Consider the following 26,645-nt stretch of genomic DNA (forward strand, 5'->3'; position numbering starts at 1 on the left):
ATGGTGAGTTTTAGCCCTCTGATGTAGAGCCAGAAAGCATTCCCATGGGCACGGCTGAGGATTACAGAGTCTTCACACATTATTTCATCACTCCAACTTCAACCACGTTCATCATTTCAGCATGACCCTTCTTCCAACTCTTGTCCAACATTTGCTGGCACACTTACCAAATTCACACTGACAAGAAATCTACTTTCAGAACCCATTAGAGTTTAGTTTTTAATTAGCACATCAAACAGCAAGTTTACTTGCAAATTTTATGATCTAATTTTAAAATTCTGCTTCTCGTTAAAAAAGGATTTGGCGCAGAAGGAAGGTGGTTACAAGTCTTTCTTCTCTGATTTAATGTAGTAGGGGTAACTGACTATTTGATATTAGGGTTAATCTTTTGTTAGTTTTCCTTTCAGCTAATGTCTCTGTGTGCAGATGAGGCACAGTTGGATGGAAATTTGACTGGATGTGTATTTGTTTTTCTGTGTATTAGAGAGAGTCAATAGAGTAACTCAGCAGGAAAGATCATTAAGCACACTGCCTCGTGGATCCTGTGGTGAGGCTAAGCTACGCAACGTCAGTTTTGATGCCGCATTTCTATATTCTGGTCTTTGTCATCTTCTGCTGATAGATAGTGAAACTCTGTGAAGTGGATAGTTCCATTTTATACCAGCTATAAGCTGAGGTCTTAAAAACCTTATTAGTCTCAAGAGAAAGACTTGATAAAGGCTGGACTCAAACTCTGTAGTAAGTAGATGTGTGTCTGAGGCTTAAATTGAAGACACTGTAGAGGGGAAGTGACATCTACAGACATCTGCTGTGTGACAAAGTGTTATTAATGGTTCTCCTCTGTTCTTCTCTTGTTTATTCTATTCTTAGGGAGGAACTAATTCCGGTGGCGGGAAGTTTCTCCACTCCTCAGCTGCCTCCAAACTGAAGCACCTGCAACAAAACAGCACAGAAAAGACTAAAAGTGGCAAAAGAGAGGACTTCATGAAGGTCCAGGGCCAGCAACAGGTACAATTTGCCTTTATGTTTTGCACTGTTGAGGCCAAATCAAACTTAATCTGGCAGTGTCTGTGCATGAGCCCTATGATGGACAAGTGGCATATTAGGTGTAACCATCTTAAGCACTTAATGAAGGCTTGTACAAAATGAAGATACAAAAAACATGAAAATTACAATAATGATCATTATCTGCCTTTATGCCCACAGAGTCACTATAGTTGAAACTGCCAGAGGTTCAAAGAGAAATGTTTTTCTTCACCTTTATAAACATGAAGCTGTCATTCTTAGTAAAATGCAAATTAAATGTTTAAAATCAAAGGTTTATTTATTGAAGTATTTAATTATTAGGGGAAAATGCCGTATATACTGAATGTATACCAATAAAGTACATTTAATTTGACCAGATTCTGTTAAACGTACTCTTTTACATTATACTTATGTAGTCAAATTGCTTAACATCAGCATTTTCGGCATAAATATTTCTTTGAGTGCAAAAATCTGGGCCTACCAAAAATCAAGCTAGAAAGGATAGTATTGATTTTGTTCTGTGTTTAAGCAAATTGAATTGCTTTGTTCCTCAAATAGAGACATATTTTGCGTTAATGTTTGCACCACCTCCCCAACAACTTCAGCAAGCCTTCGTTCAGAGTTATTTTCTTGAAAGCAAGTGTGTGCGCATCCATTCACCTAATCCACTCTGCACCAGATCAAGATTAAATAGGCCTTAACTACCACTCTTCACTGCCACTTGATCCTTTCTGTGCCCCGCAGAACCACTGCAACCTTTCAGCATGATACCTTCCTCGCCCTCTGTGTATTACAGTCTGTGTAACATTCAAGATGCAAACTTAACATTCAGCAGAAGTGATGAATTGAATTCAAAGCCAGTTTTGCCAACAATCATAAACTTTTTAATGCCACATTATTGTGACAGGCTCATCATCACGGGAATGATGAATTGGATCAACGGATTTTCTGCAGGCACTGTCCCACAGAGAGATGCATGTCACACAGGTTAGAGTGATGAAGGATTAGCACTTTAATTACCTAAGCAGTGTTTCATGTCTGAAAGTCTTAAGTGGCTTCTAATTATATAATTTAAACCTATTAAAGTGTTTTCATGTGTTAGCATTATGGATGTGCTTGCATCTTTTTTCTGAAGTCTGACAGAAAATTGGGTATGAAGAAACTCTTAAAAGTGCTTGAGTTTAATTTATAAAACTTCATAAACTCCCTCTCTAAGTATTTGTTGTCATGCATATGCCTAAGAGCTGGCTTTTCATTCTTTTTTCAGTTTCTAATATGCTGGCATTTTAGAGGTTTAAAGTAAGGCAAAAGACTGGACATAAGGATGCTAGATGGCCTCTAGAGGCAAGGAAATTGAACTGTTGGAGCATGTCGGTCAAGTAAAGCCAAGAGAAGATTTTTACAGCATGCCGGTGCACGGGAGGGGAAAAAGGCTTAATGTCAATGTAATTTGAAAAATAACCGAAGCAGTGAAGTGCACCTAAACCTTCATAACCCACAGAATTTAACAGAGCATTCAGACACAAATTCAGTCTTAAAGATTGAAAAATGAATGCGTTAGGCAGACAGCCAGAGACTTGAGACATGGGGGGCTTTGGTTGCCTCATACTGAGAGAAGATTGAGAAGAATCTCTACAGAGCCATGTAATAATCACCCCTTGAGTCACTGGCAATCACTGATTATTCAGTATGAAGAGGGCAGTTCTCTTTCCACCATAAAGTCTTTCAGGTTTCCTCTTCTTTATGTCTTTTTCTTCCCCTTTCCGCTTTCTCTACTCTGCAATTTATGCATGCTGGCCCTTTCTCCGTTTCACTCTTCCTCTGTCAGTCTCGCTCATTCCCTGAGATTTGGAAGCTGAGTGGATGCCTACACTTGTGTAATGAAAGCAAAATTAATCCCATTATTTCAGTATGACACTCACAGGCAGCACAGTCTCTTTGTCCACAAACTTCAAAACAGTCATTGTGAAAAGATGCTGTACGAGTGAAAGCGCTATCCTCCGAGGGACGGTGGACACTCAAAGCTAATTGTCGGCGTGGGAAGTCGGTGCCAAGCAGTTAAGGGTAGCAGCATACCACAACTGTGTGATGAATAACAAAGAGAAACAAATAACCAGCTGGTTTAGTCTGGGAGAATAAAGAGTCAGCTGTGGCAGGCGCTACAATAGCCAATAACTCTATTTTGTATTATTTTTAACGACGAGGGACTACTAGTCCCTTTGTACATTTCCAGGTGTTGTATAAAGACAAGCGAAAAACATTTATTCGATGCAAAAGTGCACTTGATATAATAATTGGCCACTTTATTAAATTGATGTTAAAATGTTGGTAGGCCTCCATTTTTAAAAATGCTGCCATAGTTTGTTAGCTGCTTTAAGGCTAAAGAGGTTAGTTGGCCAGATACTTGTCCTAAATATCGATGCTTCTAAAGATCACTAGTTGAGCTCCTGTTACATTCATTAATGGTGGCGATCCTCATGGATGAACATTTACAGACGGGCTTGTGTAAATGTGCAAACTGGCAGTTTGACAACAGTTTTGATGCACAGTTAACAATCATTGAGGAAATAAACACTGGCTACTTGTAATCTGGACCTCTACTACTGGTCACAAAGTAGCTCTATCATGAAAGTTGCGCAGACATCTGCACCATTACCTCCCTATCTGCTCAGTTTCCTTCATAAACATTGGCAACATTCTTCTTCAACTGCCTAACAGAGCCAAAATTTCCATCTATCCTTCCATCTATTTTCTTCATGCAGTTCAGGGTTGCAGGGGTGCTGGAGCCTCTCCCAGCTGTCATCGGGAGAGACGTGATGTAGTCCCTGAACATGTCACCAGTCTACTTGAAAGCTAACACAGAGCGACAGACAGCCATTAATATTTACACCTTTGGCCAATTTAGAAACACTAATTAACCTGCATGTTTTAGACCGCGGGAGGAAGCTGCCAGGGGGAAATTTAGCACAAGAATTATCTTTTTATCTTTTTATCTAATACAACAAAACAAAGAGCCGTAGCTCGAGGGAGGAAAAAGAAACTCAGAAATAAATTTTGCTGTGAGGCAGACTTGTGACCCCTTGCTCTTGTTATGCACTGTGACAATCCCTATAAGTGAGGTTACCATTACCAGTTCATGCTGCGATGTGGATAAATTACATATGGATTTTTTGCGTGTTGAAAAGTGAACAGCTACATGAAAGTGTTTTTTTAATTGTAATAATGTAATCAGTAAACAGGGCAGCATGGTGGTTCTGTGGTTAGCATTGTGGCCTCACAGCAAGAAGGTTCTGGGTTCCACCGCCTGTTCTGTGTAGCGATTGCATGTTCTCCCTTTGGTTTCATAGGTTCTATGTATACAGAAGAAAATAGATGGATGGTTAATCGGTGCAACGCAGTTTTTGCTCTACTTGCTGTCACACTGTGTTTACTGTAAAAGGTCCGATTTAACAGCAACAAAACTATAAAAGAAGAGTTGAAATTGGTGAATAATTAAATTAAGGCTATACTAGTGATACTTATCTGTCTGTCTGTCTGTCTGTCTGAATGTCCTTGCATCATTAACTCCATACATATTTTTGAAAACTTTAATGTCAAATGAAAATGGTGCAGAGCCTGATAATTTAGTTTAAAGATGGATGTGGCAAAATCTGTCTACTAAATCATTTTAAATTCAGTATAATGAAACAGCTGAGCAAAGACTAGGCAGGAAAAAACATGCTGATTATCTGCTGCTCATCTCATCAAATTATCAAGGCGGCTGGCTGATTTGCATACTGCCTTTAAGAGCTAATTAAGAACTTTTGCCCAATCTACATTTTACTTTACCTATCTTTTTTTTAAACCCCTCAGTGACATCTGGTGTGTCATCTTTCTGAAGAGAAATTCAACTTGCAGCTGCTTAAAAAAACCAAAAATATGATGTATTCTTTAATTTAATGAAACCTTAAAGTTTAGCTGATATTTTTGAACCGTGTAAAATGTGGCAATGACTACAGTTAATCACAGTGCTTCCCATCAACATTTCACCACCAAACTCACTGCTAATTTTTTAAAAATATTGTTGTTTTAACAATCAGATGTGCCCACCTTGGGTGATCTCTCTCCTTGGCGCCGAACTCAAGGTAAAATAGGCTATTCTCTTAAACATCTGCTGTTCATAGCTCCCTAAATGGTCCCAAACTTTTACCCCTCCTTCCATTTCCCCTTGGTGTTTTTAGATTGTTCTCTTTTGTCTCTTCTTGCCAAACCGTAATGACATTTCTGGGGCATTTTAAATAGGGTCCGAACCCAAGGAACGAGGACAGCACTTCAGAGTCTCCTGATGGTCTGCTGTCCCCTGCTCCAGCTAGTACACAAATAGACCTAAATATCTGAATACATTTAAATATCTTTACCGCACAATGACACTTTCCTCCAGATGGCATGAAAGGTAGCTGGTGTTCATTCACTTGTCATGACTGAAAGCCAGCTGGAAGGATAGTTTATAATTTTTAAGATAAGGAAAGATGAATTGGTACCACTTTTTGGTTAAACTTGGGTCCTGCCATTTCAAGAAAAAATACTGATTGAACATTGCGGCATTTCAATCACCATAAATTAGGATTATGGGGTAGGGATAAAGTTGGCCAGTCAGATTTTCGTAATGGCCTTGCTACACCTTACCACAGTCTCAAAAATGTTCCTTCAAATAAAGCTGTATAAAATGTAGCTTTTTTTCCCCAGAGAATTAGTTTCTTTTTTAGATTTAATTCTAGTGTTATTTATGTGTATTTGCAGGTGTTAAAATATAGCGCCTCGTGCCGCTGTACTCGGGCTGCTTGCTCAATAAAGCTATACTGAGACATACTTAGCCCATTTCAGGCATGAGGATCCTTCAAATCAATGTGTTGGATAAGAACAGACAGTTCAAAGCCACAATTTCTCTCCGTTTGCTTTGGCACAGATCAAGGAAGGCATGACAACGTGAATCACTTTCACGCCGCAAAACCCTATTTCCATTTCCCATTTGGCCACTTATTACTTCTGGCAGTAAAGCAGGCTAGTTAAAGGTGTTGGGCATGAGTTGGGGTTAGTAAGGGACTATCCATGGAGGTTATCATTTGGCAGGCAGGTCCGAGTGCGTGAGATGAAGGGGTGCTCTCCCACACTCGCAGACCAGAAAAAAATGTGTCCACCAGGCTTGAGAAGAGTTCCTTGAGCAGAAGGAACAGCCCGGCTCTCTGGGAACGGTTGGCAGCCCAGGATCTGGAGCTGCAACAGAGCAGATGAAAGCCTCCCAGCAGTGCAGTCTAGACTAGCACACCTGCTGTCTTTTCAAGCAGAACTAATTCCCGTAATCCCAAAACAAACAGAGTAAAACTTTTATAGCAGCAGAAATCAACTTTTCTCCTGTTGCTTCATCTGAAAAGTACAAAAACACATTTTTTGCCATATATTAAAAAGCGAGTATTTACTTTTTAAAATGGATTTGCACATGAAACACAGAAACTGTTCTCTCAGATGTAGTCTGCTTGACAAAGACAGACCAATACATGTTGTAAACGCATCACCCACAAGTCTCAATCTACTGTTGAAACAGTGCCATCTACTGTCTCATTTCTGCATTACACAAAAGAACTGAAAGGATGTGTACATTTTTAATGAGTCAACATTAATAAAACAAGTGTCAAAATAAAGCTGGTCAACAGTGTCATTTGCCCACTTTCACTGTTGCACCTTCTCAGTGGTATCAGTCATTTTGTTTATCACGTGTAGATGGCAGCCTCTGTCGTGGCTTGCATCACACAGTCTGATATCAACCTGAATAACAATCTCCTGTGTTTGTTTCCTGTTCTGTTTTCACTCCCCCTCCCCTTCACTACATGTTTCTTCTGACACTTGTTCCTGCGGTGCAACCTCACCTACCCCGTCACCCCGTGTGAACCTGTGCTGCCCTGCACCTCCTGGCCTGCCCATCTACCCTACCTATAAAACCTGCAGCAGTGAGCAACCTGTCCGTGTCCAGCCTCTTCAGTTTCCTTCTTCTCCTGTTCACCTGACTCCAGAGATACACACAACCATGTGCTCCCTGTACCTTATCAACTACTTTCATATCCCCAATGTTTACTCTGATATATGGTCTGACACCCAGTCTGTGTAAGCGCACGTGTGTGTGTGTGCGTGTGCAAGCATGCTTGTGCAGAAATGTTTGAGTGTAATAGTAAAGGAAGGTGCTGCAGGGCACAGTACCCAACCACAACCAATTTTAAGACTTTCATTTTTCATGATTTTTCCCTTCGACCCCTGAAAACCTCATCTCTTTACATTCCTCCTCTGCTCCCTCCTGTCTTCTGTGTCCCTATTCTACCTGAAGGCGAAAGGGACCTACAGCACCAGTGGCAGCATTGAGCCATACCTCTCTGGTATCAAAACGGGCATTTTTTCAGGCCGAGTGGCCTCTCCTGCGGCAGCGTTTGTTCCTGGTCTGAGGAAGTACCCCCAGGAGGGGGCGATGCCTGCACTTACAGCCTCCTCAAGCCAAGCAAAGGCCCTCTTGGCAAGCCTATCTGCTTCCGGCCTGAGCGCCGAGGCCTTGCTCCTTTCCTCCGCCCTTCGTCATCACCGCCTTCTACGTGAGCAGCGAGCCTCCTCCCTACCCCTGCCCAGCAGCCAATCCTCCTCCCCTACTCCAACTGCTACCTCCTCCTCTTCATCCTCGCCAAGCACCCCGACTCCATCCCTATCTCCCTCCTCTCCCACCTTTGGTTCCTTTGCCTTCTCCTCTGGAGTTCTCAAGCCCAGCAGGCGTAGCCTCGACAGCTCCAGCCTCAACAGGTGCAAGGATGGTGGCAGCAAGCCTGTGAAAAAGGACTTTTACCCTGGCAACAAGTGATGAATAGGAGGAGGATAAGGACTTTGGATACAGTTCTCAACCACAACCATCACATCATGAACCATAAAGATGAACTAGCTGCATTATGGAACAATATTCTTTATATTCCAGTTCTTATAAGATTTTTTAATTTTTCTTGTTTTTTCTCTTTCCTTTTATTGCACAGTCTACCACAGTGTAAATGGAGTCACAGTTTTCTTCACGGACAAGTTTCCTACTCTGATCCGGTACCTTAGTTCTACTGCAGTTCTACCACAAAGTCATTCTGTCACCTTCCCAGATAGAGAGTGCACAAACAGGCCTCCCCTCCCACCAGCTACCTGCTATAAGCTGATGTGGTCTGGATGTATTTGCTGACAGCACCATTCTCACATACCCTCTCTCAGTGGGTTGTTAGTGGCATAGTGAAGTATCTAGACTGTGACTTTGATCATATAGAAAAAAGAGCTGCAATAATCACCAAGTGAGTTCAGTAGTTGTGTGTGTTCAGGATAGTATTGTTTTGACTTACCTGCATCACCTGACTGAATGTGATTCCACTCGGAAAACAAAAAAATATTTCAAAAAATCATAAGGTGGCCAAGGTGATGAATGAAGTTTCAAGCTGTTTAGTGTTAAAAGGGCATTTGTGGCTTTTTTTTAAATCGCCTGTTTTAAACTCTAAACTGGTGCTATGTTTTCCCCTCTGTTTGTACAAACTGAGCTTACACAATTGTTCCCCCCTCCTGTCTCGGAGTCTGCTTTCATTTAATTTTGCATTTTAATCTATATTTACAACCCTACAAACGAAATACTTGCATCAGCAATTAGGGACATTTAAAGTAGATGTCTAATTGGAAAACTGGAAACTGCAGTGCATTCACAAGAATATAGAAAAGGCAGCAGTCCTGAAATAGCACAAGTCTTTTTAAAGAAACGACAAAGAGGCACGGTTACACAAACAGAAGGGAAAAGTGCAAACGATGAATTGTATTCAAATGTTGGTTTTCATATGTGTGTATTAACTAGTTAATTATGACAATCAGGATGTTTCCACAGTAGCATCTTCTAGGTTGCTCTGGCATTACAGAGCCTGACATCACAACCCATCCCAAAGACTTAAGCACACACACTGAAGAACAACACACAAACACACAGTCTCTCTCTCACACACACACACACCTGAAAAAGCAACCTGTACAGCACAGACTCAACTATTTTTTTTTCTTTCAGCCAATCTCATGTGAATAATCATCGTAGGTCACATCTGTTTCACCACTTATAAAGAGCACTTTTAAATTATGCCATTTTAATCTGATCTCACCCTCTGATAGATTCTTTCTTTTGGGATAGTAGTTCAAAACTACTCACATCAAAGTTTAGGCCTTATTGTAAAATATAACACATTCTGTAAATGAGCAGATGACACATAAAGCCTAAAGAGGAAAGTATTGAAATTTAAAGCAAGCACAGTTGACTGTCAAACACAAAATTAACCCAATTAATGAGAATTAACTTTGTAATTTTCGTTAATTATGACAAGCACAAAGGTCAAAGCATTCCCATATACATTTGATATGCTACACATTAGATTCCAAGTATCGCTTTGGTTATATTACCTGCATTTTGAAGCATGAAACTTTTATGAATGAAGGCCTTCAGTGTTTCTCAATGATAGAAACTCAAGTTGGGATTATTTTCAAGCACATCAAAGGTCTGTCAGTGTGAACCCTGCACGAGGAACCTCTTTGGAAGCTGCCTGTCCTGTGTGTTTGCCTCGAGGCAGCCTGCTGGGGAGGTGAAGTAGCTGAATGCACCGTAACCGACAAAGTGATTCTTCTCACTGGTTCTCCAGCATGACTGTGTGAAATCGATGCTTTGTGGCATTGAGGTTTAAAACATGTGAAAAGGGGCTCATGTCAAAGAGTAGGCAGCTTTAGGAGAGGGGATTAGTTTGGGGACATGTGTTTGAAGGATACTTTAATAAGGGCGGCTTTGACTCGTCCTGTGTCCATTGAGAGCGCTTGTGAAATAAAAGACCCAAAGAGATGAGAGGAAGGGTCTGACAGCCAGAGGGCACTTCTTTCCCTGCCCTCTTCACTTTGCATTGTCTTTGGTGTGAAGGATCTCTGAAAGTCAAAAGTGCTTAGCTGAGGTTATCCAAGAACAAAGTTTGACGAGCCTCAATTATGAACAATGTGTGCAATATATAATTAGCGCTCTTGCAATTTTACCAAGGCAGTGCTCTTTGCCTTTGACATACTCCTGCCTGCTTATCTACAAGGACCTATAACCATGTTTTTCCCAGTGCCTCTAAGACGTTGCTCCTGCCAGAACCCCCCAAATGATCTTGTATTACAGTAGTACATCAGCAGCAATGACAGAATAACCCATTTACCCAAAGAAGAAGCTGCGAGAACTGGTTTGTTCCCATTTTTCGCAGATAAAAGAAAACGGCACTTGAAATGCAGTGCATCAGGTTGCAGCAGTGGCATTTGACTAAACACTCCCCAGCTCTAACAGTGTGCACAACTGCAAGCTCGCAGCACAGCGAATTAAGTCTCACCCCTGGGTGCTCTGTAGCTCTGCCAGGCAGGTTCAAGCCCCGGGTTTCATATTGAGTGAAGTCAAATGAAAGAAATTCACTTACTCATGCTGTTCCACACTCAAATCCATAACTCTCCAAGTTAAATTTGCTGCATTTGCGTCTGGTGAGCAATGGGGAGGAAGCATGCACGCTTGGCTGCTTTCCCCCAAGTAAAGTCTGAAATGAAACCCTCCCAGAATTGCGTGACAGTGCTCTCTGGACTTCTTTTTTTTTTTCAAGACAAGTGTTAGTGGGCTGTGATTTCAACATGGCTGGAGGTTTAGAGGGCATGTCAAAAAAAACTCACAGTGGATGCCTCTGGCAATCAGAAAAACTCAAACTTGAAATGAAACATAGAAGAAATATACATATATAAATATATCTAAGTGAGATGTTTGTGTATGATATTATAATTGTGAAGAAAATGTGATATATATATATATATAAATATATATATATAGGCCTAGATTAAATTATATACTGTAAAATGTCATCATCTCTTCTGTTTTATATATTAGTGACCATTTTGTACAGATTTTTCTTTTTTTAATTCATTGAGAGATATTGCATTTCACACTGAGATTATTTATTCATATGCAGAACATTTTTATATTTGTTTAAAATCTCTGTATAGATAAGACTTAGCCTCTGTAATATACTCTGAAGTTAGTTCATTTTTAAATTCTAAATTTTTCTTTACGAACACCAAGTTAGATTTTATGTAATTTTAATTTGTAAAAAAAAAACACACAAAAAAAGCTTTTCCCTGAAAATACTTGTCCAGCTCGTGTACACCTTTGCCTCTTTATGTGAAAGGTCACTTTAAGATATAAGAGGCTGGACCAGTGCCTGTGTGTTGGGCTTATTTTGCTACTGTTGTTTTATTTTGGGAAGGGTACTTTTTTCTGTAACTGTGATCAGTTTCTGTTTTATTTTTAATTTAATTTTTTCGTTTCTCCCCATTCTGTGTCGTGATGATTGAGCTGGTATTAATGATACTGGAGATGGTCGGAAACAGATGTTGTAGTAACTGTGAGTTTGTGGGCCTGAAAGCGTCATACAAGGCCTTGCTGCTTTGAAAAAAGAAGGAATATTACTTGGCTTTAATTTATCTCTGTGTCATGCTTGCCTGTGAACAGGGATGGCAGGAATGTGGATCCTCAGCACAGAAAGATTCAGGCAGGTGGAAGCTCATTTTTGTTGCTTATATTGCTCCACCTGTTCCTCTGAGTGGCTTTACGTAGCAGTTATGCTAAACCATAAATGTAAAAAAAACAGAAAGTTGGATTAATAAGGGAATTATGTGGAGTTTATGAATTTAACCTTTTATCTTTTCTTTTGCCATTGTATCTTTTTTTAAATATAATGAATCTACATTCTATAGTATGTATATGAGATTTTTACATGAATGTGTGGATGTTCCAAACTCTTGGCATCAAAAGTAGAAAAACAAAATTGACTTGTAAATAGGCCAAGTCATTCCTAGCGAGTTCAACAAATTGTTATGTCCAAAAGAAGATGTTTTAATAATAAACTATGACGATGGGTACAAAGGTATATACAAAACAATGCATGTATAGTCTCAAGCAATCGCACGGTGATTTAAAAAAAAAAAAATGTTGTCTACATGTTTTTCTCAAGAAAGTGAGAATAAAGCAGAGAAGGGTTCTATGTTATAGGATTACAAACATGAAGGATGAGACATTATTTTGGTATGTGTGACACGGGCATGTTCAGTCTTACTGTGACGTTATGTGACAATGATGATAGTGGCTGAGAGTGCGAAAAGGAGTCAGGAATGCTTGAACGCACCCCAACCAGAGAAGTCACCAGTGATGGTGTCCTCTTTCCACAGAGTAACTCTCCCATTTGTAGAGTAGTGTGATATAAGAACAAAAATAATACAGAAAATAGATCTATGATATAATGATATATAAATTTAAAAGCCTACTGATACTGGAGATACTAATTTATCAGTGTGGATGCCATGATATTCTGTGAGAAATGTGTGTGTTTTTCCTGTGAGAAGACAGCAGGCAGTTGAACCTGCCTTCTTTTGTACATAAGTTGCTGTGATTGTGTGTCAAATAAAGTGCAGCTCTCTTGTACAGTCGTAGTGTCTGATCTTGCTTTAAACTGACTTGTCAGCAAGTGAAGCTTTTTAGCCTTTATTATGACAGGAAAGCTGGGAGAAAGGGAAGACAGGTAGCAAATGCCCCTGAGTGGGTTCAGAAGAAGCCTCTGCAATAGTCCTGTTGCATATGGTTTGCCTGCTCAACCTAATATCAAATATTGCATTATATGACAGATCCAGTAATCACAGAGCTCTGAGACTATGGTCAAAATGGTTAAACAATGGTTTATTTTGAAAACAAAGTATCAGTAATACAAGTTTAATACAAAGCCATTAGAAATACTTAAATGGTTATGTTTTGTAACATTTCAATTAAAGTTTATGGACTGTTTATTATTAAAATATTTCCAACTTTATATTTACAGAGCAAAATGACACTAATATGTCGTTAATACACACTGCCATATGGCTAATTGTAACAAAATTGTATATACAGAACGTTTAAAACTTGTCTTCTGCTTGAATTTTAATGAGTGATTCCAGTTACAGTTTTTTAACAAAAGGAAATTTGTAAAGAAAAGAAAAAACTGGCTTAAGTGTCCTGGCGCTGGGCTGGCCGACGACCATCTGCCCGCCTGTATGGCGAGTTCCTCAGATCTAATGAAAAACAAAGACAGACGTGCATGAACGTGAGGGTGGAATTTCCCCTTCATTTAAACATCAAATACTGCAGCAGACAAACTAAAACTGATTCACAAGCAAGAAGCATCATGTTACTGTACCTGTGATGATGTCCTCCAGTGCGCCGTCCTTCCCCTCGCGTACTGGCGGTTTCACCTGCCTCTTCTTCAGCTCTGCAATCAGGTCCATCTGGGGCATCTTAGGCATCATTGGGCCCTTTAGAAATCACAAAGTTAAAGAATATTTTGAAGCACATTTCTGAATGACTCATGTTTTAGACAATTTTATTTAATATAGGCTTTAAAAAAAACCCTACAGATGACTACACACTAGCAGTGTGTATAGTTTCTTACCTTTTGTGATCCAGCCTTGGTTGGAGATGGTGACTCTTTAACCTCACGGCTCTCGCTCTCCATTTTCTTCTTCTGTTCAATCTCCTGCTGTGCCGTCTGCATTCAGACAAGGGACAGAGAATTAAAATATAGCTGATGAGTTATAAAGGACAAATATCAGAAAGCTACCACAGAAACTCACTTTATAGGCCTTTATGAAGCGCCCAAACATGGGGAAAAACATTGAGGGCTGCGTGGTTTTGGGATTCTCTCCGAAGTACTCCACCACAGAGCCGTAAGCCTCCTGAACACAGAACAGCAGATGAATATGTTTCAGAATATGATGAGACATTATTTAGAGTTGAGAGCTTGATAAGAATTACAGACAAACCTGCGCTGTCTTGCCATCTTTGATTAAAGTGTCCAACTGTTCACTATTTGTTTTAATGAATTCCTTCAACACCGGGCTGTCATCCTGCACCAGGAACTCCTTTTTGGTCATCTCCATTCCTCGCTCTAGAGAGCGGATATCTTGAAGAATGCTGTCAAGAGAGACTGGCAAAGAAACAGAAGTGAGTTTAAACTTTTTATCAAATTAAAAAGAAGGTTGATTGGGCCGCCTGAGTGTGCGCATGTACCAAGGCCTGCCTTGTCTACAAAGTGTAGCTCGGTGTGGAAGTTGACCAATTCTGGGTATTTTTCCTGGATAATATTGGTGATGAATTGAAGTAACGTCTGTGAGCGGTCAGTGGATTTGGTCTCCAACAGCTGAAATGTGAAGATGGTGAAAAATGTAATTAAGCTTCCATAAATTGAAAAGCAAACAAAATAAAATTTAAAAAAAACACTACTTACAAGATCCAGACTCTGCAGTCTGAAACCACAAGCTGCACCTCTTTTACTGCTGTTCATGTAGTTACCAAATGCAAGAACAATCTGAAAGGAAATAAATGGGTTAAGAGAACCAAATCTTACAGTTAGATGCCTCATTAGCATTCATACTGCTTTACTTACCTCTAGGATCTTTTTTAGTTTGGTTGAAGACTTGAGAGACATGGATGCAGAAATGATGGAGTTCAGTTGCTGTGGACGGAGTTAAAAAAAAAAGAATCAGTATGTGTTTATAATCCCTTTCAGCCCAAGTTACAAAGCATTTAACAGACTGACCGGCTGCAGCCGTTTCACGCTGTCTGGGAAGTTGCCCATGAAAGTCAGAGTGTTTATTCGCTGGTTGAGACGAGGAATCTTCCCAAAGCGTAAAATAAATTGGTCTTCGTCGGTCAGCTCATCCAGTGGACGGCCATCTTTCTCATAGTTAGCAAGAAGCTTCATCTCAAAATCTGATGGTATGAATGGTTCGAGCAGTTCCAGGAAGTCTATGGACAAAGATTGCTGGTCATACCTGTACAAACAAGGGTTAGAGTTAGTGTAGGCAATAAACAGTGTAAGAGGCAGGAAGGAAGGAACAGAATATGCCATTATGGCAAAAGCATCTGCTGAAGGTCAGTAAAGCAAAAGTAAGCACGTACATTTCTATGGCTGTGCAGATATTGGCCGGGCTCATTCCCCCCTTGCGTAGAGTGATGGCCAGATTTTTGGCTTTATTGCCATCAATCAAAGATGTCTTGGTGGGGGCTTTCGAGGCCATCTTCTTCTTAACCTTGGACAGGTCAGCTGGGTTACCCTGGGCCCTAGTTTTGAAATGTTCCTCAAACATTTCCATATTCAACTCCTGAGGTAGACAAAAAAGAGCCAGGGAACGTGCTCACATTAGAATTTCATTTTCTTTCAGGATATAATTTCTGCTGTATGTAAAAAATGCAGAAAGCATATTCTTACCCCCAAGACTTGCTCATCATCTAGCTCGTTGAAGACTGTGCCTGTCACTTGGTTTGGTTTTAATGCCTGCCAGTTCAACAGAGGCATCCTGAACTTGGTCTGAATAGGCTTCCTGTTCTTAGCCCCTGAGAAAATAGAAAAACAAGAGGAATGGTGAACACTTTTCTTTCAGCATGTTTCTTTTTTGGGGGGAGGGGGTATTCATCATTCTCCTCACCAGAGTCTGTAGATGGTGCTCCAGGAGGCGGTGGTGGTCCACCACCAGGTGGGGGAGGTGGGGGTGGAGGGCCAGCTCCAGGGGGTGGAGGAGGAGGTGGGGGACCAGCACCAGGGAGAGGAGGTGGAGGTGGGGGGCAGCTGCAGAGCCAGGAGGTGGAGGAGGAGGAGGGGGTGGTGGCGGTGGTACAGGACCTCCTGGTAGAGATGGAGGTGGTGGAGGCGGTGGAGGTGGAGAGACAGTCTGCTCTGAGCCACCTGGAGGGGGAGGCGGTGGCGAAGGGATGCTAGATGATGGGGAGGCTAACTCAGCAGAGTCTGGAGGGCTGGCTTGGTTGGCTGGGGCCGGGCTTTGAATGTATTCAACGACTGTGACAGGTATGACTTGGACGTCCAGACTTCCTGAGGCTGTGCGTCCCACTCGGATTAGCCCTTTGTCCTGCAGCTCCTGGATCTTCTGCTCTAGCTCTGAAGGTCCCTGAGGGCCAGTGATACCCAGCCGCTCCCTGTCCTTCTCCCTCTCCCTGTCCAGCTCACGCTCTCTTTCTCTCTGCTGCAAAGTGCTAACCTGGGAACATGACTCTCGCAGGCTTTCCTACAAGGGACAAGTGCGCAGAGTTGTAGCATGGTCAAGTTTAATTGAATACTTTTGGATTAAACCTTAAAAAATAGTGACAAAAACTTAAAAGACAGTTTGCTATATGGTTTTATGCCATCATATTTTCTTTTGACTTATTCTAAATCCAAATTCAATGATGGGCTTTAGTTTTCCAGTCATAACTACTGGGCAAAATAAAGTATCAGCCATATACTGCTGTTAAATAAAAAATGATCACCATTTCATACATTTTGTCATTTTCTCCTGTAGCTGTTATTAAGCTGATATTGTAGTTTGAAATAAAGGGGGGAGACCACCTGGCATTACCATGCTCAGGGTTATGCCCATACCATGGCAAAAACAAGTAATTTTGACATTTATTCAACAAGTCCTTATTTTTTCTTTTCTTTTTTACATCCTTTTAACCTTATTTAAACAATCTGTGTAACGATTACATATGTTCCTTGGCTAACTCGAAGGCAGCACTTACTTTGAGCAGCTCAGCCTCCTTTGTGGCCTGCATAAGCTGAGTCTCCAGTTCAGTTATTCTCTCTCCAGTCTGGTTCTCAATCTCCTGAAGCCGTACACTCAGCTGCAACACCACACAAGCAACACTGCTTCAGCATGATTTCACGTAATGTGCAGCAACATTGCCTCTGTTTATTCACTCAGATTCTTCTCTTTCTTTCTTTCTTTCTTTTTATGCCAACCTGAACGTTGTGCTCCTGTAATTCGTCCACATGCTCCAGCACCCCTCCTCTGTTCTCAGCATCCTCCAGCAGAGCTCCCACATCTAACACATTGTCCAAGTAGGCCTGGATCTGGACCTGCAGCTTCTCGCTCTCTGTTAGCTTCAGAGTCTAATACACAAAGATACACACTATTGGTACATAATAGGAATAAATTACCACTTACAAAATATTACAGAACATGATTCTATTTTTTTTTTTAAATTATGACAATGAAACATTAGGTTTTAATGCTAAATTTAATGTCTTAATGTCAGAAAACACTATGCCTTTTATCTTAATATTAGCATTAATTATACTTTTTTTTTTAAATCAAAGAAACGCTACGTCATTTGGAATACATTTCCCTTAACTGTGAAGTGAGGAAGTGAGTGTGTGACAAAAAAGTAGAGTAAAAGTATAAGTAGAGTCATTCAGGATGAAGAGGCGACAGCTGAGTAAAAGAGGAAGAAAGTGGGCATTGGAATTGAACATCTGGATACTTGAAGTTGTAAATTTATCAGAAAAGTGAATATTTAAATGCTATATTAAAGTATTTTTCTTCCTCACTATAGGCTTGAAGTTGTTAGCAAGAGACATTATAAATTAAAAGCAAAGAAATCCCCTATGAATTCTTTCTCCAACACAGTGCACATAAGTTAAACTTCCATAGGCCTGGTGCATGCTTTCACTAATACCCCTTTGTACCACAAGATGGTGTAGCAAGTCAGTGTCACCTCCAGTTAACATGAGGGGGTGTGGAAACGCCAACAAAGAAGCAGATTGTAAAAGGACAGGCATTCTAGTGAACTGGATGGCAAACAATGATTCAGGCAACCTTATCATCACCAGCATGAAGTTCCGAAAAAAAAAACTATGTCTGGTTGCAAAGAAAATAAATGATAAAATCAGCAAAACAAGTCCCACAGACGAGCTTTCTATTGCTGGGGACAGCTCTTGGAGAGTAAAGGAATAAATGATTACGCCAACTTGCCAGCTGAACTGGCAAGGCTTCTTCTGGTAAAATTAAAGCAGTTAATGCTAATATTTTCCATGCAGTGTTAGCTTGTAAAGCGAGAGTACATGGTATCTGTCATGAAAGTTGTTTGGCTTTTTTAAATAAATTAACAAGATGTTAAGTGATTGACCTCTTGTGAATCTAAAAATATAATAAAATCGCTGAATATCATTATCACTTAATAGCTATCTACCAAACTGTTAACTAGGTCAGCATCTGTGCTTCCATTTAACACTTATTGTACTTCAGACAAACACAGAGAGACAACTATTCAATCCTAAAACCAAAGCAGAATCACCAGTTAAGAAAATCTCATGAAGCTGAATCTGTTTATCTGGAAATAACACAGCCCATTTTAAAAGTTGATTAGACAAATTTAGATACAGTGTCAAAAGATATTATTCTATTAGTTGTAGCTTTTCTGGTCATATGAGGGACTTTAAAAAAAATATCCACACCTCTAGATACTTGTCTAATCCAAGGTGAGTGAACTCATATTGTAGATGGACACGGAAGTTCATGTTCTCCACTGAATGGACCACAATGTTTATGAACTGCATGCAGGCAACCTTTGGGTAGAAACAATGAGAGTTAAATGTCGTTCATGCGCACGGTCTCTTGGTGAATCTGCATCCAGTGGCTGTGGTACCTACCATGAAGTCAATGTTGTTGTCATCATTGATGAAGTACTCCATGAGCTTCTCAAAGCGGTTCCTTTCTTTGCTCACCTGAAAAAAAAAATAAAAGCTTGCTAAATATGTATTTTTATTATTGTGAATATGGGAGGATTAAAAATAAACTGATTATAAATGTGTTAGCCCACCTCAGAGAACATTAATACTGAGAGTATATTCTGCACCTCAGTATGGTACGTGATTTCAGTCTTAAACATAAGCATGCATGACTTTTAGACATGTGCTAAAATTGCGACCATAGTGCATGTGAGCAGTAGACTGTTACTCATAAGATGAGCAATGAAAGAGGGGAAGTCTGAAGTAATTAGATGCCTGAACAGTCAAAGTCAAATAAGGCTCTTGGAATACGAGGAAATTGCCTGAACAAAAATAATTTCACCTCTTTAAAGTTGTCAAAGGCAGAGAGAATGATGTCGTGTCCTCCTCGGACGAGACAGACGGCAGCCAGCAGCTCCAAAACAAGAGCTTTGGTCCTGCCACGACAGAGGAGGATGGGTGAGATGTGGATGCAGACACTTAACACACTTTATCTCACAGACAAATGCGCTCACCTGGGATTCCTGCTGTTGAGACTGAGGGTGATCTCATTCACGCAGCGTGGGTGAGTCATCACCAAATTAAAACCAGACTAAAAGCAGACGGAAGATACATAAACAGCTGTTCAAATGTGCTAGAAACAAGAACTGGGTTTTTTTTGACAACCCAGAAAACATGTCATATACTGTGATAATCCATTTTAAAGACAGCATAGGAATTAAGTGACTTTATTAGACTGTGTGCTAAAGCTTTACCTGATAGTTCATGATGGCTCGCAGGCACATTATGCACACATGTACATCATCTCTCTGGTTGTTTATGTGGGACTTCTTATGTATCTTGTTTACCAGAGTGGAGCTTATTCTGTGAAGCAATAATACATGTTGGAATACATGTTTGAGGGAAGAGAATCTCCTGTATGCATATACATATGGTAAGATATGCAGTGAGATACTTGTAGCTTTGACTTCTAGGGTTTTGGACAGTCACTGTGTTTGACAGATGCTATGTAGCACAACATGGAATGAAGATAAAGGATAAAAGACGAACTAACTTTACTAACAAACAGTTGGATGACCATGTGAGGGGATCTGAATGAATGAGAGCACGAGAATGTCAATGGTTATCTTTTTTAAGAGGAGGCTATGCTGTGGCACTGTATCAGTTAAGTTACTAAACCTAAACCTATGTTTCATATTTTAGAGTTATAATCTTATAAGCTCTTACTTATATATCAGTTAGAGCTGTCACTTTATTTGAGAGTATTTCTATTTCTGGGCTCACAGATTTTCTCAAATTCAGTCCTAAATATTTATACTTCGACAACTTCTTAAAAGAAAGAGAGGTGTAGCATGGCACAGTTCTCACAGCAGTGGAAACCACTGTGGTGCTTATCAGTACCGCAGAAGTTCGTGGAGTTTTCACACCACTTCTGCTTTGCATGAGTCTATTTTTTGACAGTGTGTAGAGCTGCTTATGTTCAAAGTTCATTCTTCATTCAAAGGCATTTGAACTGTGCAACTTCTCTGAAACCATATTGCTGTTTCTTAAAGCTACTGTATCTCAGTAACCTTTCAAGTCTCGAGTTCCTTACCTTACAGTCAGTGCACGAGCCGCTCTGGTCATCCCATGTGACTGATGGCTGCTGGAGCTCTTGGTCAAGTCTTCCATTGACCTTTCTGCTGATTTTCCTCTGTCTGACAGGCTGCCACCATTTTCTATACCCTCAACCTCAAACCTTAAAAATAGACATCTTTTTAACACAATCTATAACAGCACAATTAAGTTTCGAAACTCAGACCGATTCTAAAATAGCATTCATGTCTGCTTAGTACTCACGAGCTGTCACTTTGTGCGTAGGACAGGTATTCCACCAGAACATCCAAACCTTTATTCTGTTCATTGAGAAACTCCTGGGCCCATCTTCAAAAAAGAAAAGTAAATCATGAGGAGTGACCATATGTAATAGATTCTGTGCCCAGACAGGATTTATAGCCAAAGATTGTAACTTTAGAAGGAAAACAGAACGCAGTCCTGCTCTAAATATGGAATCCAGCACAGTCAGGTGATTTTCTTTTGCAATCTTACATTTTTTTTTTGAGGAGTTGCACTATGAAGGAAAAAAAAATGCAATAAAGTCAAAGGGCTAAAAAACCCCAAAACAGATTATTTCTGCACTGGTTTTGCCGCCTTTTCCACTTTATGTACAAATGTAACAATACATCGAAGCTTTAAGTACTGCTTCTGTAAAAGGTTGTATATAAACTATATATAACTGTTGGTGTGCTGAAGAACCACTTCAGCAAAGGTTTTTATCACCAGCTGAAAAATATCAAGTGAAACTAAAATAGCTAAATGATTTATGTAGGTAAAGTGCACAGACAGTTTGCAATTTCGCTAAAGTTCGCCTTGAAATGTCTTTTAGCGTTAATGATTGATAAAGATTTTCAGGTTGGACTGCGTGAAACTGCTATTAAAATCTGGAAAACATACTTGTGACACACCAAAAACCAAAATAAAACACATTACACCTTAAACACTAATAAACCAAACAGAGGCTCATGAAACAAACAGGCTCACCCAATGTGATTGGTCCGGAGGGATATCTCCAAATTTTTAAGGACCTGGGTGGCATCTTGGATCCTTTTCTTCAACTAAAAAAAGCAGAAGGGGTTAAAGTCACTGATGCAGGCACATGATGCACGCATAAAGAACAAGAATGCTTTCTACTGACCCTACGAGACACCCCTCCTTGATCCTGGTAGAGGCTTTTGATCTTGGTCAGGTAAGTGGATGGGGGGCTCTTCACCTGGAAACGCTCCTGTGGGAGAATATTTTACAGAGGATAGAGTCAGCACATGCTGAAGTAGAATTAATTTAAGCAGCGACCTCAAATAACGACTGATCCAGAACCATATTTTACCAGCAAGCTGCATTTGAAGTTATTCTAGTAAATACAACGAGCACAAACCGCTCTCTGTTTCCATGCCGACGGCTCTATCAGTTGCCACCACAGAAACTATGTTGCAAGGTTTGCAACCACCACTTAAGACTCTCCCCTTTGGGTATTTGTGCACTTTATATCAACTCTGCCCCCAGTGGAGCCAACGCTGCAAGAATTTGGTCCATTTTGATGGCATATGTTACTCATAAAAAACAAATAAAAGCTCTCACCTGATCACAGACTAATTCCCATTTCTTATCATTGTCGTATTGACTCAACAGCTGGAGTTTATCTGGAGGCAAGTTCATGGAACTCTGAAAGAAGAAAGATGTAAAGATATAAAATGGGTTTTAGAATTTACATGAAAATGTGTTTGGAGTACAAAAAAAATCAACTCCATCTCTACTGATATTTAGCAGAAAGATATTATACTATATACTGTCATTTCTTCGTGTTTCCTGCTCATGTAACATTATGCAAAACAACAATACCTCAGATGCACTTTCAGCACAAAACTGAAAGGCGGTAACTACCTACTGGTAGCAGATGACTCAGTGTTTACGTGTATGCATCGATCGTTGCCAATAGGTACCGATGTGTTACACGCACTCAGTGTCTACTCAAGCTTCAGCAACACTTTTTGACTTTTTGAATAATATGACCCATGTTTAGACATTATCTGTGCTGTCTGTTTCAGCTTTAGTAAAATATCTTTTTCGGTCATAAACTGCTCATAATATTTCTGTTATTTTCTGAATATCATAAAGACCTTTATACAGACCAAGTATCCTCCACCTCCATGATTCCAGTGTAGGTTGAATTTCGAGTTGGCATATTACTGTCCAAAAGGGACAGTTTCACACTGAGTTATCAAACCTACAGAGACATGTCATGTGTAAACGTTATTTCCCCATTCACAGAAACTGAATGAGCGGAGGTTGTTATTTTTAAAAAAAAGGTCAAATTAAAAGGAATAAGATACGTCAAGGCATCGGCGTAACTTTCTGCTGAACATTGGGGTGGGGGTCAAGATCTCTGTCTAAATAAATAAATCTGGGTAAATTCCCAGATGATTAAACATGCAACTATTTTGCTGGTAATAACTGAAATGAGTAAAGAAAATTAACAGCCTATTTATGCAAGATAATTCATAATTTTATTGGGGGGGTTATATTGGTTGAGTCTGATTATTGGGGGGGTCATAACCCCCTAACCCCCCTGGAAATTACGCCCCTGCGTCAAGGAAAAAGGCTTCACTCACAAAATTAACTTGTTTTCTTTGATCACTAATTCCCTGTAATTATTTATGTTTTGCTTAAAGATATTTTTTTCACAGTCCTCTCTCACATTACTGCAGCTGGTACTGCACTGGTACTATTTTTTTAGCTGATCAAAAGCTTAAATCAATGTGACCATTTACAGTAAGTTTAAATAATTTCAGTTGATGTTGGGTGTGGCTTTTTAATCTAGTTTTGTGTACATTCAAGCAGCGGTTTGACATCTTCTGTGCACTTTTTTCTTTAAAAAGGGAGGAGTGAAAACGGAAATGATCTGATGTGTTGGTGCTCGAAATGAGGCTCCTTCCTTGGCTGATGTAAGGGAGAGGTCTTACTGTGGTTTTGTGGTACTTAAAAAAAAGGTAATGTGAGTGCCTTGCATTATGAAGTTTATAGCTTCTGATTTAGTTACTCAAAAATAAAAAGTACTCACATTTTTCAGTAATGCAAAAAAAAAAGAAGGTTCACTTCTCGTTTCCTTGTTGGTGACGTCAACAATATAATCTCTAGACTGAGGTTTGACAAGTGACAAGTATTTTACTGAAGAAGGAAGACACTTGAGAGGGTGTTGTCATTTTCCGGAGAGCACATTTTGTGTAGATATTAATGAACTGTTAACCCTGGCTCTAAACTTCATTATCTTGCATGAAATTATAATGTTTCCATTCAAGGTTTGTCATATGAAGCAGATATGGCGTGAATTTTGACTTGTTTTTAGAATAATCATGGTATGCTGTTCCAATCAATGTCATTTTTGAGAAAAGACAAATAGTTTTAGTTGGAATAGTTGCATGGATTTATATTTGCTGTGTAAAGTGTTTGTTTTTTACTACGTAAAAAATAACTTTCTAATTGCACCCCACCTTCTACAAAAACACAAAATCATTATTTTTTTTTACATACACTACATTTTTATGTATGCTAAATATTTGCTTGAAAGGTTAAAACCCATTTACAACTGCTCTGAATAACACTGATCCTGCTTTTGTAATTTAATGTTTTGTTGGGAAAGCCTATGTTAAAGTACCATCCTAAACTTTGTGACATAATATTATTATTAATAGCAGGCAGGTGCTTTCCTCTGTGGTATAAGCCAGACTCATAGAAGCCACACCCTACAACTCATGGGTCTCAAAGGATTTGATACCAACATCCAGATGTTCAGCGGCAGGACAGCCTCAGGGGTTGACAGGTCAAAGAATCTTCGGTGGCTTTAACTAGATGTGCCCACTTCCAGACTAGTGGTTTTAATGAGTGTGGTTAAAATGTATATCTGGACACTTAATGCTGTAAATCATCTACCACATAAACCACAATGCCAGACATTATAGAAAATTAAAAATGAGAACATTGTAGAACAAACTGAACTATTTAGATGTAAAAATCTGGAGAACTTGAGCCTTGAAAAAGTAAAACTCTTAACTCATTGATGTTACTGGCTAAGCTATGTCAGATTAACATGACTGTTAGTGTCTTTGTTTCACTTTTGTAGATCTGTATTTTTTTCTTAGCATTGCTAAAGAAAAAACAAAACACAAATCTCATAGTTAACTCTATTTTTTCATTAAAAAAGTCAAAGAATAAGCCAGGATTAAGATAGTCTAAGCATCATGATTTGATATTTTGCGCAACATATAATCTAAAAGATCGTAATACTTGAAGTTTTATCTTTACTAACTTGTTGTGAGACTGTTGAAAGAATGGTGAAACATTTCCTTTCCGGTCCTGTGGCCTCCGGCATGTAAATGCATTGCTCAACTTCCCATTTCAGCCTGCTGTTGTGCATGCATTTATCAAGCAGTTTCTGGTTTGAATTTTTCTAACCAAACCATGAAGAATTTGGCAACTTGTTGACAGGATTGTCATTGTTTTTATCACTAAAGTGAAAATTTAAGTAACTGATGATATTTGTGCAAATTTGACTGGACAAAATGACAGACCATTAGACTCTGACTGAGGGTGTAACGATCTTTCTAACGTTCAGCTCTTTCTTCTCACTTGACAAATAGCTTTAGATACACCTAGAGAGTGTAAGAAATGAAGTAAAGTACATATTGGAGTCTATATTAGAGCAAAGTAAATTTCCAAAGAGTGAAAGATCAGTCACTTTCAAACTTGGGTTATTACCTTAACAATGTAACAATGTAAAATGAAAGCTGATTTGATATGTGTTTTTGTGATCCTCTTAATCATACTTACTTGCACAATCGCCCTTACATCTACAAACCAAAACTTTGTGCAAAATCTGCATGATTTCATATGGAGTAAGGGTGCACGGCGTGTCATGCTCTCACTCACCAGAACCATGTTGAAGCGCTCCTCCAGCTCCTTCTCTGGTGGCATGGGAAGTTTGGGTTGAGGAGGCTGCTTTTTTTGCAAGGTTGGTGCAGAGTCATTCATTGCTGAAGCTGCACTGACTGAGTTTCTGGCCTCTCGGCCTTCGGCCGGTTCATGCTCCAATCCCCCACCAGCCGCATTCCCCATCACTAATCTCCACAAGTAATCCAGGGGGACTGCTTTACGCAAACTGTTTCCTCCAGGAAATCAGCGTATCCAAAAGCAAAGTGACAAAAGATGGTCACTCTGAATTACAACAGCAAAAAGGCCCTAATCAAATCAAGTCTAGGGCCTCTAGGGCAATCTACATTAATTCTCAGGTTTACAAAATCCGCCTCACACCCGAGGACAGGGTGGGCAATGAAAAAAGAAAGTTTGTCCTCATGGCCCCCTTCTCCTTAAGTTGTCTTCAAGTTCCTTTTGAAAATGAGGTGATAAGTCCTGTTAGAGCCTGTTAGAACTCGAAAAAAAGGTCCGCCTATGCCTCATGCACTGTTGTCTACATTAGTTGACCGAGAACTCTCTGAAATAGTTCAGTACCGAAGCCTGCGTGTGAGAGGAAGGCAGATGAGGAGTGTGACACAGTCAGAAACCACAGAAGCACAAAAGCAGAAGAGTAACTTCCTGTGCATGACAGCTATAGAACCTGGGGCGGAGGACATGGTGGAAGATAAACATGGTAACCGTTACACGTAACCATGCAGTAGGTGGATGATGATAAAGAAAAGATACTACAGGAATGAAGGAGAGCAGACTCCAGATTTGATGTAAGATTAACAGATGTCGATGTAGATGTAAATCAACTACACAATTAAAGGGAACTTTGCAACATTTCACAAAGAAACCACCTTTTTGTACTAGATTTAGTCATTTTACTGATGTCAGCTTGCCATGAGTCAACGGTTACATTTGTTTTGGTGTTTTCCCTTCATGTGGTGGTTTAATCCAGACAGGTAAAGGTGGTTTCAGCATGACAAGAATTGTCAAACAACACCCCTATGTGGATAAAGATGACTACTGCATCTAGTGAGATCTATCCAGTGGGAATGTTAAGATAGTTATGTTTCTGAAAACTAACTTGTTACCATTCGTTGGCTCAGTAATTTACGAAGCCTGTGTGTATACAAATGATTTCTATTGAGGAAAAGAATAATAAGTTTATCACAGATGCATTTCTTTGAGAAAGTGAAAATTATTAGCTCCGATGCAACAGGATATTCATTTTCAAAGCTTTCTGAGACTCACTGGAAGGCAACAGTGTTATCAGCTGAGTAAAATGAAAAGATCAAGATAAAGATTCCTTTACTGCTGCCAAAAGAGAAGATTGGAGATGTGTTTAGACATCAGGAAAATGCTGGGAAAAAATCATCAAAACGATAAAGCTAATCATTTCCTTACAGGTGT

General features: G+C 39.7%; 2 protein-coding genes across 13 annotated transcripts in view; one reads left to right on the forward strand and one right to left on the reverse strand.

Annotated features, from left to right (window-relative positions):
- srcin1a (SRC kinase signaling inhibitor 1a) overlaps positions 1 to 12,574 on the forward strand; it is a 109,718-nt gene extending 97,144 nt beyond the window's left edge. For all 12 annotated transcript variants that reach the window (XM_025906378.1, XM_025906379.1, XM_025906380.1 and 9 more), the window contains 2 exons: positions 871 to 1,008; positions 7,009 to 12,574. In XM_025906378.1, coding sequence (XP_025762163.1) covers positions 871 to 1,008; positions 7,009 to 7,014 — 144 coding nt within the window. In that variant the 3' untranslated portion in view covers positions 7,015 to 12,574. The remainder of the gene's footprint in view (positions 1 to 870; positions 1,009 to 7,008) is intronic.
- Positions 12,575 to 12,805: 231 nt separating this feature from the next.
- Positions 12,806 to 25,830, reverse strand: fmnl1a (formin-like 1a). The gene is given in 26 exon segments (XM_013269613.3): positions 12,806 to 13,197; positions 13,323 to 13,437; positions 13,575 to 13,670; positions 13,756 to 13,857; positions 13,945 to 14,108; positions 14,192 to 14,321; positions 14,409 to 14,489; positions 14,568 to 14,636; positions 14,721 to 14,955; positions 15,083 to 15,285; positions 15,393 to 15,517; positions 15,610 to 15,754; positions 15,757 to 16,203; positions 16,697 to 16,798; positions 16,917 to 17,066; positions 18,411 to 18,521; positions 18,606 to 18,680; positions 19,027 to 19,120; positions 19,199 to 19,275; positions 19,439 to 19,547; positions 20,278 to 20,421; positions 20,523 to 20,606; positions 21,264 to 21,337; positions 21,418 to 21,504; positions 21,858 to 21,941; positions 25,203 to 25,830. Coding segments are annotated over 26 exon segments (3,354 nt in total). The 5' UTR covers positions 25,389 to 25,830; the 3' UTR covers positions 12,806 to 13,132.
- Positions 25,831 to 26,645: the final 815 nt, after the last annotated feature.

This window comes from Oreochromis niloticus, linkage group LG4, assembly GCF_001858045.2.
Source record: "Oreochromis niloticus isolate F11D_XX linkage group LG4, O_niloticus_UMD_NMBU, whole genome shotgun sequence".
In the NCBI taxonomy this organism is placed as follows: Eukaryota; Metazoa; Chordata; class Actinopteri; order Cichliformes; family Cichlidae; genus Oreochromis; species Oreochromis niloticus.